The sequence below is a fragment of the Podarcis muralis genome, chromosome 1 (genome assembly GCF_964188315.1).
Source record: "Podarcis muralis chromosome 1, rPodMur119.hap1.1, whole genome shotgun sequence".
NCBI lineage: Eukaryota > Metazoa > Chordata > Lepidosauria > Squamata > Lacertidae > Podarcis > Podarcis muralis.
Window position 1 is genome coordinate 73,466,410 of NC_135655.1, and position 17,047 is coordinate 73,483,456.

The following is a 17,047-nucleotide window of genomic DNA, read 5'->3' on the forward strand; positions in this document are numbered from 1 at the left end:
ACCGCTTACAATCAGTGCTATTTTTCCAGAAAAAAGAAGTGCCGAAATTCACTATGAACACCTCCCTTGTTCTCTTATAATGGTGCCCACATGAAGGGTGCCAGAACTGAGTTCCAGTGAGTTCCAGCTGAAAAAAGTCCTATTTACAATATTTCATATTCTGTCATCTCTCTCCCTTTCTCTGACTCCCACTTTAAAAGTGTTTCTATTATGCTTTATTTGTGACTCGCTTGCCACCTCCCTCTGGCTGGAGGTAGTGCTGTCTTGAGCAACAGCTGCAAAGGATTGCCTTTAAACATGCAGTCTCCTCTTCTGGGTACCTCCAGACTATCACTCTTTTGCAGGAGGGATTAAAGCACATACTTTAAATTAAGGTTTGAACAATTCAAATTGAAGTGCTCTGTCACCCTAAATGCAACACACCTACTTCGGAAAAAGAACCAGTGCGGAAAATGACAGGAGAATCCACTGAAAAGTGTGGGATAAACATGACTAATGGGAAAATGAAGAAAAAACACTCACAAACAAATCAGGATGAATGCTCATTGCTGGATAATCTCCCCACAAACAAATTAGAATGGATACTCAATAAAGATTGGCTACAACCTCCAGATAAGCTTTGTGTAAGCAAATCAGGATGACTGCTCAATAAGCCGATTGTCGTAGGAGACCTCTTAACTGGTTTCTTTTTTCAATAATGTTACTGTGAAATATTAGTAACTAGAATGCTGTAAACTAAATATAGCTTGACTTCTTTTCTCTCCCCTGCCCAGAATATTGTTCTCCAAGCCTTTAAAAGAAGAGAAAGCATCTCAAATGATAACATGGACTTAAGTGGTAAAGTGTAAGTTCATTTGTGACAATCTTAAAGAATTAAGAAAAAGGCAGCAAGTATGGTTTAAAAGTGTCTCTTGTTCTTCCGCCATGCATACATACGAATTCAGATGCACATATATAACATAAAATGCATTAGATCATGTATGCACTTTATATATAGCCATGTAAGGTAAAGGTAAAGGTACCCCTGCCTGTACGGGCCAGTCTTGACAGACTCTAGGGTTGTGCACCCATCTCACTCTAGAGGCCGGGAGCCAGCGCTGTCTGCAGACACTTTCGGGTCACGTGGCCAGCGTGACAAAGCTGCATCTGGCGAGCCAGCACAGCACATGGAAAGCCGTTACCTTCCCGCTGATAAGCGGTCCCTATTTATCTACTTGCACCCGGGAGTGCTTTCGAACTGCTAGGTTGGCAGGCGCTGGGACCGAACAACGGGAGCGCACCCCGCCGCGGGGATTCGAACTGCCGACCTTTCAATCGGCAAGCCCTAGGCGCTGAGGCTTTTACCCACAGCGCCACCCGCGTCCCCTATATAGCCATGTAAATGCTCCTAAAATAGTGAACTTGAGCCATCACGATGACATTCACATTTTTAAAAATATGACTTTGGGTGTAATTCCATTACACTTTTGTTATAAAGCCCCATCATTGAAGTCACTCATCTTTTAATTATCTTACTTCAGGGAAGCCAGTCAGGCTGATGATTCCTCAGGGGTCCCAAAGGAGCACTCACAAGCAAAACTGCACAATAATGAGAAAGAAGGAGCCTTTCCAAGGGAATTGCCATATTGCACAGGAGAAATCGACTTCATGGCTTCTGGAAAGAAACGTGGAAAGGTAGCACAAAACCTCTCACTGGGGGGACATGAAGGTCTTTTAAGATGGGAATTCTACTATTTTTACTCTAAAAATCTTATTTCTTTCATCCTTTGTATATCTTTGTACTTTGTGCTAACATTCAAGATCTGGGATCAACTCTGCGAAGAAGCTCTAAAAACACATTTGAAACAATTCACATACCTAAAAACAAAAACAAAAACAAAACAAAACAAAAACCAGTGATCTCAGATACAATGAGCCTGTGATTCACAAAACATTTAAGTCAGGACATTTACCTTTCAGCAGGTGTGCACCTTGATCTTGATCTTATGCATAGTTGCTTAGTAGTCACCCCTGCTACATCTGATGGGATTTTACTGCCTAATGAATCTACTCAGGGGGCTGCCTTCTCCATGGGTAGAGAGGGAGTTCTGCAGGCATAGTCTATGGGCAAAGCCCACCCATCACATGATAACAGAAAGCTACTGGTGCTATTCTGCTGGTGAAACACCATAGGAAATTGGTTCAAAAATGGGGTATGCTAAGGGCAGATTAGGGGAGGCCTTGGATGTCCCAACATGCCCCCCCCCCCCCGCAAAGGCAAAAAACTACTCCAGACCTGGAGCTGGCACAGTCATCCACTCCCCTCATTCATGTCAATGGGAGGGACACCAAAGGGAAAACACTTGGGGAGGGATGGGAAAAGTTGCCCTCCACCTTCTGCTCTGGTAGGAGCAAGCAACAGGACACAGCTGTTCCTCCACTGAAGGATCTCCCAGCCATTTTCTGGGTCATTTTCTGTTCTGCTTTTGGCAGTAAACTATCTTGAGCTAGCCCAAAGCATGTGAAAGGCAGAGCGGCTCTTGACTTCTAGAGTTCCCTGTGGCACTCACCTCTTTTCTGAATGACCCTTTCTTGGTTACAGTTTATTAAGGTGCCATGTGCCATCCACCCTGGAGTTATATTTGACGTCATGATTAACAAGTGGAACCTTCCTGCTCCCAACCTGGTTGTCTCTTTAGTAGGAGAAGAAGAGAACTTTCAGATGAAACCTTGGCTGCGTGACACCTTCAGAAAAGGACTGGTGAAGGCTGCGCAAAGCACTGGTCGGTTCCACACCTTGAAATGGGAAAGTAGTTGTTTACATCCCTGTCAAATATGATTCCTGCTTCATAAGGGGGAAATTTCCTAAAAGTTCTTCATGTTAAAAGTGGCTCAACTTTTTATCAAAAGAGTTCTACCCCTGTTTATTCAATATGATAAATCTTTCTGAAAACAAGGCCATGTGAATGAGACAATATCAGATTATCAGCATGGCATGATTCAAGCATAAGTAGTATCATTTGTTTGAGTCACAGCTCCCCTTGTTTTTAAGCATATATTTAATCCAATGTTTCGCTCCTGAGCTATAGAGAAATAACCATTGAAAGAGAGGGTACATCCTGGTGTAAGGGGGGGGGGTTGAACTGCAGGTTTACCTGGAATATACTTATTTGTCATCCCAGATTTGTGAGCCTGGCAGCATGCATGTCACCAACACAAGCCATTCTTAACAGATTGTTTAAGGTCAGTTTAGAGGGAATGTAGGATGGTGCTGGCATCGGAGCATTTGAGCTGAGATTTGAACTTTGCCAAAATTCAACCCTAGCTAGCAGGACCATGATGGGAATTGTCATCCAAAAACCTGAATACCCAAGTTTGGGAAGTCCTTAACATCTTACGCTTGTAAATTTTTGTTTCAGGTGCATGGATCTTTACCAGTGCCTTGCGTGTTGGAATAACAAAACATATAGGGCAAGCGGTTCGGGATCACATGCTGGCAAGTACTTCCTCCACAGTAAAAGTGGTTGCGATAGGAATAACTTCACTGGGGAAAATTCGCCACAGAGAACTTCTGGATAATGCCAAGGTATATTTTCCGCCGAGGAAAACAGAGAAAGGATGTTGGCGGCAGGGGGCCGCCTGAAAACAATTGTAACCCTTGGGTCCCATTGACCAGGTGGCAGAATAGTGCTGTGCAGACTCCCTAAGTCACAAATCAGTTCTCAGAGTTTGTTGGATAGATTTTCATTTTACTCCCATGCATGCACATATATTTATATAGCGCGCGCACACAAACATCATGAGTTTTTGAGCGTTAATAGTAAGACTTTACAGCTTTATACCTGAACAGAGAATGCAAACTCCTGTCCTTCCTATACTGTACTATCTGTACTATCTGGTGAATGTGCTTTGAAGCCTGTATAATCCACAACCCTGGTAATGCACGTTCCTGATCGCACAGGCAGGGGTGTTCCGAGGCGGAGGTGGGGGGCAGTCTGCCCCGGGTGCTATTCCAAAGGGGGGGGACACACAAAATGCCGACCCCCAATTGGCGGCACCTCCCAGGTTGCACACCACTCGCTATGCACCCCCTGGGACTCGCGCCACACACCCCGTAGGCGGCGCACCCCCCCCCAGGACACACGCCACTCCCCCTCCGATGTGTACTGGAGCAGGTTGCTCCGCCTTGCGCACAGGAGCTCCTAAACACATGCAGCTGAACACATGCAGAAGTGCCCGTTAGACCTCCTTCCTCAGACCAGACAACTCAGGGAACTCTGGTTTGTTTAAACTCTAGTTAGTGAGAACAAGGGAGGAGCTAACCGTGGTTCTGGTTTCTGCACAAGCTACAATTTAAACAAGCCGCAGGTCTCTGTGTTCAGTTGTCATAGGGAACTGTGGTTTGTTGAAAACTGTAGAAGATGCTTCTAATCTTTTACTCTGGCACTCAATAGAGAAGAGGGGTGAGCATGTGACCCTGATGCATGCTGCAGCTCATCCTCATCGTGGGAAGCCATGGTTTCCCACTATGCTTGAACCAGACCAATGTTTTCGTACAAAAAACAATCTCTCCTTTTCCCTAGAATGACAGCCTTATAAGCTACAAATCTGACCACAGTGCCCAAGGTCCTCTATATTTTCTTGACAACCACCACTCTCATTTTATCTTGGTGGATGAAAAAGATCTGAATGAGCCGGATGGGACTACAAGGCTACGTCTCACCTTCGAGAAACACATTTCAGAACAGCGCACTGGCTACGGAGGTGGGCAGACGTGAAAAAGGAAAGATGAGCCCTAGATTATTACTTGGGTTCCTTGCAATTACAAGGACATTTGTTTAAATACAGATGATAGGATTATTATTTATAATAGTCTACTACTGATATTATATAGAAAATCTTGCCTTTTATTATCCCAGCAAAGATTAAATGGACCCCATTTCCCAATAAATTAGTTGTCTTTTCATTTGCCTTCCCTTACTCTTATCAAATTTGTCAGTCTGACCACATAAGCCTGAGGAGATTTCACCCCTCCCATTGCCGTCTCCCAGGCTTTAGATAATCAAAAGTCAGTAGAGGGTGACAGAGGGATTTTCTGTTTTTGACAAATCACAATTTTAGTTGCTTTTAACAAGTGAGCTGGCAGTTCAAAATCCTCCTCTAGTATAACACCCTTAAGATATCCAAACAATATCCAGCAAGGAGTCTGAAGAGCACAGAAGGCTAATAGCATTCAATGCAATTTCTGGTGGCTGAATGTAGGATAGGATAACCTTACAATGGATATCCCCAAACTATGTCATTATCTTTTAACTAGGTATAAAAAATATACCATAGCCTGTTGTTGTCCTTGCCGGGGAGAAGCAGGGTTGATATGCTTGCAGATGGGGGAAACAAATGAACAGCTGAGATAATAGAACTGCATAGATTTTATTAACTTAAATATTTAATCCTCTATTGATCTAGGAACAGGCAGCATTGAAATCCCTGTGCTCTGCTTGCTTGTGAATGGAAGACCGAACATACTCGAGGTAAAGAGCTAATCATCTTGTTTAAATAAGAGAGGAAGCTATTTAAGCAAATATTCAGGTGCCTTACACTTAGCCAAACAGTGTGCTGGACATAAAATGTAGACCAAGAAAAATAATGGCTCCAAGCCTGCTTTTTTTGCTGATAAGTGACAGAAAAAGATTCAAAAGTCACAGAGGGACCACACTTTTATTGGGAGTAACTCAAATTTTCCAAAATAGTGAGCAAGCCTTTGAGTTCTCTAGAACTCATCTTTAGGCTGGATGGTTAATAAAACAAGAGAGGAAGGAGAGAGGAAGTTGGACACAATGTTGAAATCCAAAAAGCTTAAGGCGGCTCAACAGGCTTAGGTAGATTCACCTGTTTGGTGTAGGTGAAGGCACCACCAGCACACAGCACAGGGATTGTCCACACTTCTGCTTGTTCCATGCCTGGAAAGCATAGGTCCAAGAGGTCTTATGTTTGCTCCACCTCTTTCCCCAAGAAAACTCGCTCTTTAGCGCTGAATCAGAGCAAATGTCAATCCACCGAAAACCCGACTGATGTTTTCTCCAGTTCAGCGGTAAAGATCGGGTTTCCCAGGTGAGAAGCAGCAGGGCAAGTGGAAGTCTGGATGAGGCTATAGCTGCGTATGAGCCAGAGTTCCTTGTAAGGTATGTTTATGTGGTTGCCAGCTAGTGACCAAAAGGCAAAAGGGTTTTTGAGAAAAAGCGGGAACAGAACATGCTCGGGGCCCATCTGCTTGGGTGTTGTTCAAAGATGGATGCCAGACTGGAAACTGTGCTACAGAAACCAAGAAATAAAACCAGCTATTGTTCATCTTACAGTTCCAGCATGGCCCCCTGCTCTTGACAGCTGTGGGAAGCCCTTTAATTTGTTTTGAATTTTGTTTTGGGCCCAACTCTGAAAGGAATGTGGGGCCCTGGCAGCTGGACTTACCAGCTGGATTCAGTTCATGGCATCTCCAAGAAATGCTGAGAAAGACTCCTGCCCAGAGCCCCGGGGAGCTGCTGCCAATCATGGCAGACAGTATTCAGCTAGACGGACCAATCATCTGACTCGATATAAGATGAGCTTCCTATGTACTGTCACCATTTACATTCTCCCCCACAATGTGGCGCCAGTGATACAGAAAGGGGAAATTCAAATGACACTGGCAAAAACAGTGTCATGGGCCTGGCATCCTTGTCAGTGGGATTGCTGCTATGCCAGTCTGCTATGCCAGTCTGCTATGCCAGAAAGAGCAACCTGGTGGCACTGGGCCTGCATTACTAGACTCATCAGTGCTGACACCATTTTCATTTTCTCCCAGTGCCAGAGCAATGCCCATGACCCTGGAGTGTCATTTCACATGAAGGTAGTTCTTAGAAAATGTTATTCAACAATGGCTAAAGACAACATTTTTTTATGAATGCAAAACCACTTCAGCACATGTGCTTGTCCAGCTACTGAAAAAGAAAAAAAGCTTTTCGATTGAAGAGTCCTGGGATTTCACTATTGAACAATTCATTAAAATAAGATCCATCTCTTACATTTTCTTTGAGAAATGGGCCACAGTCTAGTCTAAGAATTGTAACCTTACTGGGGTCACTATCAGGCTAATTCAACAAACCTTTTGCAAAGATAGCAATCTAGATAACAAAATGCAACATAGGGGTTCAGTTATTTCTGAGAATGTCACTTTAGGCAGCAGTCCAATACATACAACTAGCTGGGCTTGTTTGTGCAAAGTAACTTTGCATAACATTGCATTTTCATGTTATTTGAACATGTATGGTCTCATCATTTTTATTGTTTTTTTTTAACAGCGAATTTGCAGGGGACTGGAAAATTCTGCCCCTTGGCTCATCTTGGCTGGATCTGGTGGCATAGCTGACATCTTAGCTGCACTTATGAATGAGCCACACTTAATTGTGCCACAGGTGGTAGAAAAACAGTTAAAAGAAAAATTCCCCACAGAGGATTTCTTGGGGACAGACATTCTTCAGTGGACTGCGGTGGTAAATTGACTTCTTGGTATTTTGTAGTCATCAAATGCATTTACAGACTATGAGCAGTTTGCAGTAAACACCTATCCACTCTATTGTCCACCATCCTGGGCTATACTTTCGTGCATTTCTAAACTCCAGCCATTCTTTCACCTCCTTAATCTTTCTTAAATGAGACCAACCCCCCACCCCGTACTTCTCTTTCCCTTTTCATTTTGTAATACTAAGGATTTTGTATACAAGTGCTTGATCATAAAACTGTAGAGTTGGAAGGGACCTTGAGGGTGATCTAATCCAACTCCATGCAATGCAGCAGTCTCAACTACTGTAACCTAAACATGACAGATGGCCATCCACACTCAACTTGAAAACCTTCAAGTCCATCACCTTTCGTGGAAGTCTGTTTCACTATCAAACAGCTCTTACACTCAGAACATTCTTCCTGTTGTTTAGTTGGAATCAGGGCTGTCTTAAGCATATGCAGCGCCGGGGTGCAAAGATCCTCCTGGCGCCCACCCCCAGGTTGCCCAGGCCTAGGCACGCACGAGGGCGGAGCCAGCCAGCCGCCTCAGCGTCTCACTGGCTCGGTCACCCCCGAACTCACAGTGCAGAGCCACCCACAGCAGAAGAGCCTGTCGCGGAGCTCTGATGACTGGGGGGCTCTTCCCTGGACTCAATTCTCAGGCCCCAGACTCTCGGTCTAGCACACCTGACAGCCTGGCGCCCGGGTGCCTTGCACCCTTAGCACCTATGGGTAAGATGGCCCTGGTTGGAATCTCCTTTCTTATAACTAGAATCCACTAGTTGAGGTCCCAGCCTCCAGGGCAGGAGGAAACAAGCTTGCTCCATCTTCCATGTGACAGCCCTTTAGATATTTGAAGATGGCTATTACATCTCTTCTCAGTCTCCTCTTTACCAGGATAAACATATCAACTCCCTCAACCGTTCATATATAGATTCTCCTTGTTTGGTGTGTATGTGTGTGTGTGTGTGTGTGTGTGTGTGTTTGTGAGAGAGAGAGAGAGAGAGAGAGAGAGAGAGAGAGAGAGAGCGCAAAACTGGCCCCCAAAGGTCTTTGCTTTGGTTCTGACTTTCTTATCCCTTGGTAAGGAATGAAATGATTTGTAACTAAAGCCTGAGTATTTTGTATATTTTGGGTGATATCAAGTGTTAGTCATAGAGCAGATGCATTGAAAGCAGAGGTTTTAAGTAATTTACATCCATTGATGTCAGTGAGCCAACTCTGAGAATGATTTTGTTGGATTACACCATTTTTACTATAATGGAAGTGGGAAACATCAAACTGCTTTATCTCTTTAGATCCAAAGCATTCTTGTCCAGCAGCAGCTTTTAACAGTGCATAACTTTGAACAAGAAGGTTCAGAAGAACTGGATACAGTCATTTTGAAAGCACTGGTTAAAGGTAACATGTTTTTAATATATGTTGTCTATTTAAAAAAAGAAGGCTCCCTAATCCAGTACTACCTCATTTAATTTCTTTATAAATTTCTTTTCCGGTAGACACTCAAAATGGTGGAAAATATGGATAAAACCACCAATATACAAAACAATTCTATTTCAAACAATTTAAAAATAATAAAACAATAGTAAAGTCATAAGACCACTGCAGACTAAAGGCTCACTGAAATTGGAAAATATTTACTCTCTCCCTAAACTCTAAAAGGGATGTGGGTGGCGCTGTGGGTTAAACCACAGAGCCTAGGACTTGCCGATCAGAAGGTTGGCAGTTCAAATCCCCGTGACAGGGTGAGCTCCCGTTGCTCGGTCCCTGCTCCTGCCAACCTAGCAGTTCGAAAGCATGTCAAAGTGCAAGTAGATAAATAGGTACCGCTCCAGCGGGAAGGTAAACAGCATTGCCATGTGCTGCTCTGGTTCGCCAGAAGCAGCTTAGTCATGCTGGCCACATGACCCAGAAGCTGTATGCTGGCTCTCTCGGCCAATAAAGTGAGATGAGCGCAGAGTCAGTCATGACTGGACCTAATGGTCAGGGGTCCCTTTACCTTTACCTTTAAACTCTAAAAGGAGTCATATGAAATAAGAAAGTCAATGAAAAACAATCACACTCTGGTAGAAGCTTATGAATGACAGACTAATGATGGTTAAATTTTCGTATTTACTTTGTTCAGTGCCATTTCCCAAGTTAAAAAGGTAAAGGGACCCCTGACCATTAGGTCCAGTCATGACCAACTCTGGGGTTGCGGCGCTCATCTCACTTTATTGGCCGAGGGAGCCGGCGTACAGCTTCTGGGTCATGTGGCCAGCATGACTAAGCCGCTTCTGGCAAACCAGAGCAGCGCACAGAAACACCGTTTACCTTCCCGCCGGAGTGGTACCTATTTATCTACTTGCACTTTGGCGTGCTTTTGAACTGCTAGGTTGGCAGGAGCAGGGACCGAGCAATGGGAGCTCACCCTGTCATGGGGATTCGAACCTTCTGATTGGCACCTTCTGATTGGCAAGCCCTAGGCTCTGTGGTTTAACCCACAGCACCACCCGCATCCCTATTTCCCAAGTTAAGTTGGCTTAATTGAATTGTAATGCTTTTAATGTAGTGAAAACATTTTTTAAAAAACCAACAAACCTTGAAACTTTCAGAAAATAGGATTCAAAGTAAAGTTTTTTTTATTTTATTAACTATTGAGGGTTTGGGGCTGCAGTCCTAGACACACTTCAGAGCAAATCCCACTGAACTTCTGAGACTTATTTCTGAGTAAACATGCATAGGATTGACATGTTAATCCATTCTAAAGGCGCATGATTAATGTATTCTTATTTTATGTTTATGGGTAGCCTGTAAAAGTCATAGTCAGGAAGCCCAAGAATACCTGGATGAGCTGAAGCTGGCTGTGGCCTGGAACAGAGTGGATATAGCCAAGAGTGAAATATTCAATGGAGATGTTGAGTGGAAGGTAGGGTTTGGTTTGTTTCGGTTTTTTCATGCTTGAGTTGCTTATACTAAAGTTGGTAACTTTAGCATCTGCCGGCGAATGAAGTTTTTGAGTTATGCACATGAGTAATCTTCTTCACCAATCCTGAAGAAGTCATCTAAAAGTTGAACAGTTGAAAAGGGCCTAAGATTAATGTTCATATCTGATGCCATTGCATCCTCAAAGCACTCCACTGTCAGGAATCCCAGGGCTGGTCTACATCCTCGACCGGCATTTCTGTGATAAAAATTCCCCAAATGTTTATTCCAGAAGAAGTGATAGAAATCAGCTTTCTTCCAAAATGCATCTCAGTGAAGGATATGTAGGGCTCTCCTTTAAGTATCTAATTCAGACTCTGATCAGACCTGTTTAAACTTTAGCAAGTCATCTATGACCTGGACCACTTTCAGTTTCATCACAGTTTGTTTATTTATTTATAATATATACTTGACTGCCCAATCAACAGAGTCCTCTAGGTAGTTCACACAAGAGTTCAACTGAAACATTATAAGATTAATTAAAGTATTTAGAACATTAAACCAAATGTTCAACGTCTTGCCTAAAAACTGGGACAAACTGAGATAACAGGATTGAAACCAAGCAGAAATCATTTGTTTCAAGGGCAAAGAAACATAGTTTTAAAATGTCCAGGAGAATAGAACGGTCCTTGCTTGGTGCTGAAGAGGATCTTTGTGTAGCCATCAGACAAGTCTCATTGAGCAAAGCACATAGTGAGTCTCCCACCCAGTGCCAGATTTATGTATAAGCTAAACAAGCTATAGCTTAGGGCCCCACTCTCTTGGGGGCCCCAAAAATTGTAAAGGAAAAAACCTGGATGTACATTTCCAAAATATAAAATAAAATAGAATAAAACCTGCATACAGCAACAGTGTTTTGTGTTGTGTATGGACCTAATAAATTACCATATAGCATATATTCAACACAAAAAACAGTGACAATTTGTTGTTGACAAATTACCTTCAGTAGCTTAGGGCCTCATCAAACCTAAATCCGGCCCTGGTCTTACTACTTAATACCTGAGACGTAGAACAGGGTGTGGGCTCAATGAATGAGAGCTACTGCTCATACCATTGGTTCTACCAGAGAACACTGCCAGGAGAATTTGCCAAAGGGATGCAGACCAGTCCACACAGTGCATGCAATGTCTAGACCAGTACCTAATTGAGCAGCGAAGGACAAAAAGCTCACATCCTAAGCATATTGATTGTTTCTATTCTTAGCTATGTAATGGCTCTCTCAGGGTGCAGTGCAAGGCAGCTACTTAACCTGATGAATGAACAGTCATAAGGTTTTGTTGTTTAGTCATTTAGTTGTGTCTGTCTCTTCATGACCCCATGGACCAGAGCACGCCAGGCATAAAGTAGTACAGTACATTATCTGCATATTGCTCCTTTGGTGCAAAATTGTTGTATGGTAAACTGGTCCAGTCCAGAAGCTATTTAACAGGGTTTGTATGCTTGCTGTGGCAGATTGAAATGTGCCAGGATGTAAAGTTCTCCTTACCTTGTTTTTGTCTGTCTGGTCCAATGGACCTCCTTGCTCCGGTTTGCATGCGGCAAGAATGTCACAATTCCTAATGCTAATAACTACTGCAATGGAATTTCTTTTTCCTTTTGCATTTCTTGTACACTCAGTCATGTGACCTAGAGGAAGTGATGATGGATGCCCTGGTGAATGACAAGCCTGAATTTGTCAAGTTGTTCATTGATAATGGGGCCAACATGTATGACTTCCTGACCTACAGCCGTCTTCAGAGACTCTACTGTACCATCTCGCCAAAGTGCCTCCTCTATTCGCTTCTGCTTAAAAAACATGAGGAAAGCAGACTCACCTTGGCAGGGATGAGTGGTCAACAGCACAAGGAAGCAATGGACACTTGCCCTCTCTTCACTCTTCATGAGGTTTCCAGGGTGCTGAAGGACTTCCTTCACGATGCATGCAGAGGCTTCTACCAAGACCCTAAATCTGGAAGCAAGAAGAAAGCCGTAAGTTTCTCAAAAACATAGGGAGTGTTGAACACAAGGCATGGCCCTTTGGGACCCAGTATATAACCACTGGCATACCACCCAATTCCATTATTTTCAGGTCCAAGAAGTCACAGATGATAAGCTGCTGTGCTCACAAGTCAAATCACTGTTGAAATGGCCTGAATGTGTCATTGAAATCCTTAAGGCAATATGCCTTTCATCTGTAAAATGTGGGAGGCATCAGAAACTTGGACATTGTCCACTTTCACAATTTTCTTCCTTCTAGGGCTGGGAAGGACAACCTATGGCTCTCAAAAACGGTGGTTCACATCATCCCTGACCCCTGGCCATGCTGTCCAGGGCTGATGGGAGTTAAAGTCCACCTGGAAGGGCACAGGTTCCCAATCCCTGGTCTAGAGTTTGCAGTATTCCCCACCAGATAGCAACTCCAATGTTATTGTTTTTGCCTAGATTGCAGTTGCCTGGCTGTAATGGATAACTATTGGATATTTTTATGTGATGCTATTAGTAAATATGAAAATTCCACATTACGCACATATATTGTTTGTTGATTTCTATGCATTTCTCCTTTCCTATGTTAGGGCATATACCGAAACTATTTTTTAATAAAATGGTGTAGCAAACTGCAAACTACCTCTTCAATGTATTGATAAAATATCACACTGTGACTTCTGGACCAGGGCTTAGAGTATTGTCCAAAGGACAAAAATGCAATCAGAATGCTCCTGTTTGACCGTATTGAAAGATACATCATGGGGTAGTGAGGGTAAAAAATCCAAAATCAGGAATCAGATACTGATGTGGTGCTTTCACTGGGAAATGTAAGCATCAAAATGCTTACTTTTCTCTCTCTCTCAGCATAAAGGAAGCAGTAAAGGGATTGAACCGTTGAGCCTTGATTTATGTACGAGCTTTTGCATGCTAGACCTTGAGATGACTTGCTTGAATTTTAATGAGCCACCATTAATTAGTGTCTGCTGAAAAGTGTGCTCTTGTTGCCAAAACCAAATAAAAATCTGATATAACAGAAAGCTGGGTCATATGGCTAATTGCAGCTTCTTTGCCCAATGTCTTTCAGACAGGATGTTCTCATACCTATTCATTTGTTTCCAGGACACAGTGCGCCTTTAATTCAGTAGTGACAGTGAATAAATTATCTCAGGCTACTGCCAAAAACAAAAAAACAAAATCCAAGAGGCTTATTTAAGGGAGCTGGGAGCTCTCTGGTTTTGCGTTCAGCACAGACAGAGGTGCCATTTCGGGGCTTGCAACTGGTACAGATATAAGTGCTATGCCGTGGTTTCATCCGGACAATTGGGGAACATAAAATTTGCCTGAAAACTCAGAGACGCATTATCTTTCTAAAAGGATACAAAACATATTGATAGAGGTTGCCTACATGTTTCCAGATGTTCCTTAACTCGAAGAGCATAATTAATTTTAAAGGATATGTCCCCTCTCCTACATTACAGTGCATGGAACAGGGGATGCCGTTCCACTTATTCGGACTATGATCTGGTACATCACAATTAATAGATGGCAGCCGTTCAGTGTGCTGTACATCCTTCTAAGCATGCCCTCTGTAGCTAATTGCTGTGGCATGGAGAAGATCCTTGTGAAGGGTTTGCTCAAGAGCCGGAGGTCTCTCCTACTTTGGAAAATTGTTTTGATATGGCTGGGATCATAACGCTTGCCTGCAAATAGAAAGATCCACTTAGGGAAGTTCCAGATAAACAGCATTATAACAAGTTATTTGCTCCTTTAGGATAAGATAAGTGCAAAAAGGGTACCGAGCCCTTTGGATATGAATCAGAAAAGCGAAAATCCTTGGAGAGATTTATTCTTATGGGCAGTACTTCAAAACTGGCACAAGATGGCGTACTACTTCTGGGCGATGGTAAGCTTCATAGTGCAGTGCTACAGATTTCAAATGCTTATTTTAGCTACTTACCTGTATTTTATTGGAGGGGCAAATAGAAGATACTGGTGGGGAGAGGGAACTTAGATACCTCCCCTTCAGCAATCCAAAATGGACTCTTTACTATGGAGGCTATCATTATTGCTTTGTTTATTTCCTGCCTTTTATGATACAGTGGTACCTCTGTACATTCGCTTCAGGTCACATACGCTTCAGGTTACAGACTCCGCTAACCCAGAAATATTACCTCAGGTTAAGAACTTTGCTTCAAGATGAGAACAGAAATTGTGCTCCAGCGGCGCGGTGGCATCAGGAGGCCCCATTAGCTAAAGTGGCGCTTCAGGTTAAGAACAGTTTCAGTTTAAGTATGGACCTCCAGAACGAATTAAGTACGTAACCAGAGGTACCACTGTACATTTTTGTGAGCAGGCTGCAACATCCAAAAGCAATAATAAAGCAACAGCCAGCAGGAGCAATTACAAAATATATATCAACATTGGAGAGGGAAGTGGGGAAATGCCCCATAGTGCCACCCCAGCCTTCATGCAAACCGCAGGACCACCAGTACCAGGTGTGGCCTGGCAAGCACCTTGCCTGCCTAATGCCATAGCCCACAAACTGCAAGACAGCAGATGCAGACTGTTGCCTGGAGAGGCTCCTTCCTTGCTTCTGATGTCTGATCCTATGGAGCTGCCTTACAATAAACCAGACTTAATTCCTTCCAGGGTCTCGGGCAAAGGGCTTTCAGCAAGCTCCTTTTAAATTGAGATGCTAGGAATTAATGCCCGGACCTTCTCGGGGTAAAAGGGGTAATTTGCTATTAAGCCATTGTATCTGGGACCAGGCACAATCCCTGGATACCAGGTTGGATGAAAGAATCAGAAACCTTACTGGAAAGGGAGGGGTCAACCTGTGGTGGACCAAGCAGGAAACCTGACATTTCTGCTTCCCCACAACTAAGGCATAAAGGAATAAACACATTGTTTCCTCTCATAAAAGGGAAGCCTGTATGCAGCGTGTGCTATAGCTTTCGGATTATGGACTCCTGAAAGGGGTTGCCCACCGCAGAGCTTGGACATGCCTGCATTACGTGAACCACAGGCAAAGAGAGCCTAAATTTACTGAGGCAGAAGGAACAGAAACCCTCTGTTTCATCACATTGTCAAAATGTTCATTGATGCCAATTCTCTATTTACAATTCTGGGAAACCTAAAGTCCAAGGGTGATATTCAACTCAGTGTGGACAGATAAACTTCTGCTTGTGCAATGGGACTTTCCTTTACTGCCCCCTCACCGTCTCCAGATCTGTTCTGGAGGGTTGGGGGAACTGCCAGAGCAGATTAGGGGGAAGAAGAGAGGGGGAAGTTCAGTTGCGCGAGCGGAAGTCATTCCACTCATACAAAAAACTATTTAGCACCATGAATACAACCTGTTTTTCGGGGGGGGGGGGGGGTCTCCACTGAACTGTTATTTATTAAATTTGTTAGCCATTTTATCATGCCCAGGGAAACCCAAAGCAACTTACAACCAACCTACTATTCCTTTCCATAACCCCCTTTCCAAAATGGCACCCTAAATACATTGATATTGATGGCAGCAATGAGATAGCCACACTCTAACCAACAGCTATACAGCCTGTATAGTACTTAGAAAGCATGGGGCAATAATCCAGCCCACCCAGAATCCAGAGGGCCCACCTTTGAGAGTCCATTCTGGGCAGCAACTGTCTCTTTAAAAACAAAAACAACCCCCACTCCCCCCAGGCATTCTAAATAACTGCCTAAAGCAGGGTCCTCAGGCATGGCAAAAAAAACCCCCCAAACCGACACCCCACATAGCACTAGATGGGAGCAATACAGTGCTTTGAAGAATTCACCTTCACAAGTTTCTTTTGGGCAGGAAAGCATTTATTGTGAGAAGCCCCCAATACAAATTTGCTTTTCACATCACTTAGAAGGAAAATGTAGCTGAATCAACTAAATTGTTGGGGTGTTTCCCATGTTAGACTTAAATCATCTTTAAGTGATTTAAACCACTTCTATAAACGCCTGAAAGTTGTCAATCGGTGTGTGTGTGTGTGTGTGTGTGTGTGTGTGTTGGGGGGGGTGCATTTGCAATTCTAATGTAAAATCTGAATTGGCCAGAAGAATGCACATTTACACTATGAGCAAATTTAAGGCAGGAACAAATACAACAAAGCCACTCCCCTCAAAAAATGCTTTTTAAGCCTCACTTGTGAGCACATTCCTTACTTGCAACCTTCCTCCTTCACCTGCTGTTTTTCTCATTGTCTCTCATGAACTCTTCTCCCATTGACCTTTTCTGCATTCTCATATTCATTCATATCACACTGTTTACAATGCAAAAATCCTCTTATCCTGTTTGTTCCCATGTTGAAAGGATGTGCCTTGGCCCACAGCCTCCCTGGGACTTCAAGGCTAGCCAGAAATTTAGGCCCAATCTGCTAGACCAAAATAGCACTAATTGTTAAAAGTGTTCATTTCAAGAGGAAAACATTTTTGAGCTGCTTATTATGCTACTTTGGACAAGCTTTTTGCCTTTTCAGCAAGCACCTTTTTCATTATTTAATGCAGTGGGATCTAATTGGGGGCAGGGGAGTTTATGCGATAATAAGTGTCTGGGTTTTTAAGATGCTTTGGGGTTTTTTGCTGCAAC

The 17,047-nt window shown here is 43.3% G+C and overlaps 1 protein-coding gene across 1 annotated transcript in view; it reads left to right on the top strand.

Moving 5' to 3' along the window:
* Positions 1-824: 824 nt before the first annotated feature.
* TRPM5 (transient receptor potential cation channel subfamily M member 5) overlaps positions 825-17,047 on the top strand; it is a 36,091-nt gene continuing 19,868 nt past the window's right edge. The window contains exons 1-11 of the mRNA XM_077924650.1: positions 825-844; positions 1,521-1,674; positions 2,582-2,762; positions 3,399-3,565; positions 4,563-4,743; positions 5,446-5,510; positions 7,317-7,508; positions 8,817-8,919; positions 10,308-10,426; positions 12,100-12,450; positions 14,219-14,350. Of these exons, the coding sequence (XP_077780776.1) occupies positions 825-844; positions 1,521-1,674; positions 2,582-2,762; positions 3,399-3,565; positions 4,563-4,743; positions 5,446-5,510; positions 7,317-7,508; positions 8,817-8,919; positions 10,308-10,426; positions 12,100-12,450; positions 14,219-14,350 (1,665 nt within the window). The remainder of the gene's footprint in view (positions 845-1,520; positions 1,675-2,581; positions 2,763-3,398; positions 3,566-4,562; positions 4,744-5,445; positions 5,511-7,316; positions 7,509-8,816; positions 8,920-10,307; positions 10,427-12,099; positions 12,451-14,218; positions 14,351-17,047) is intronic.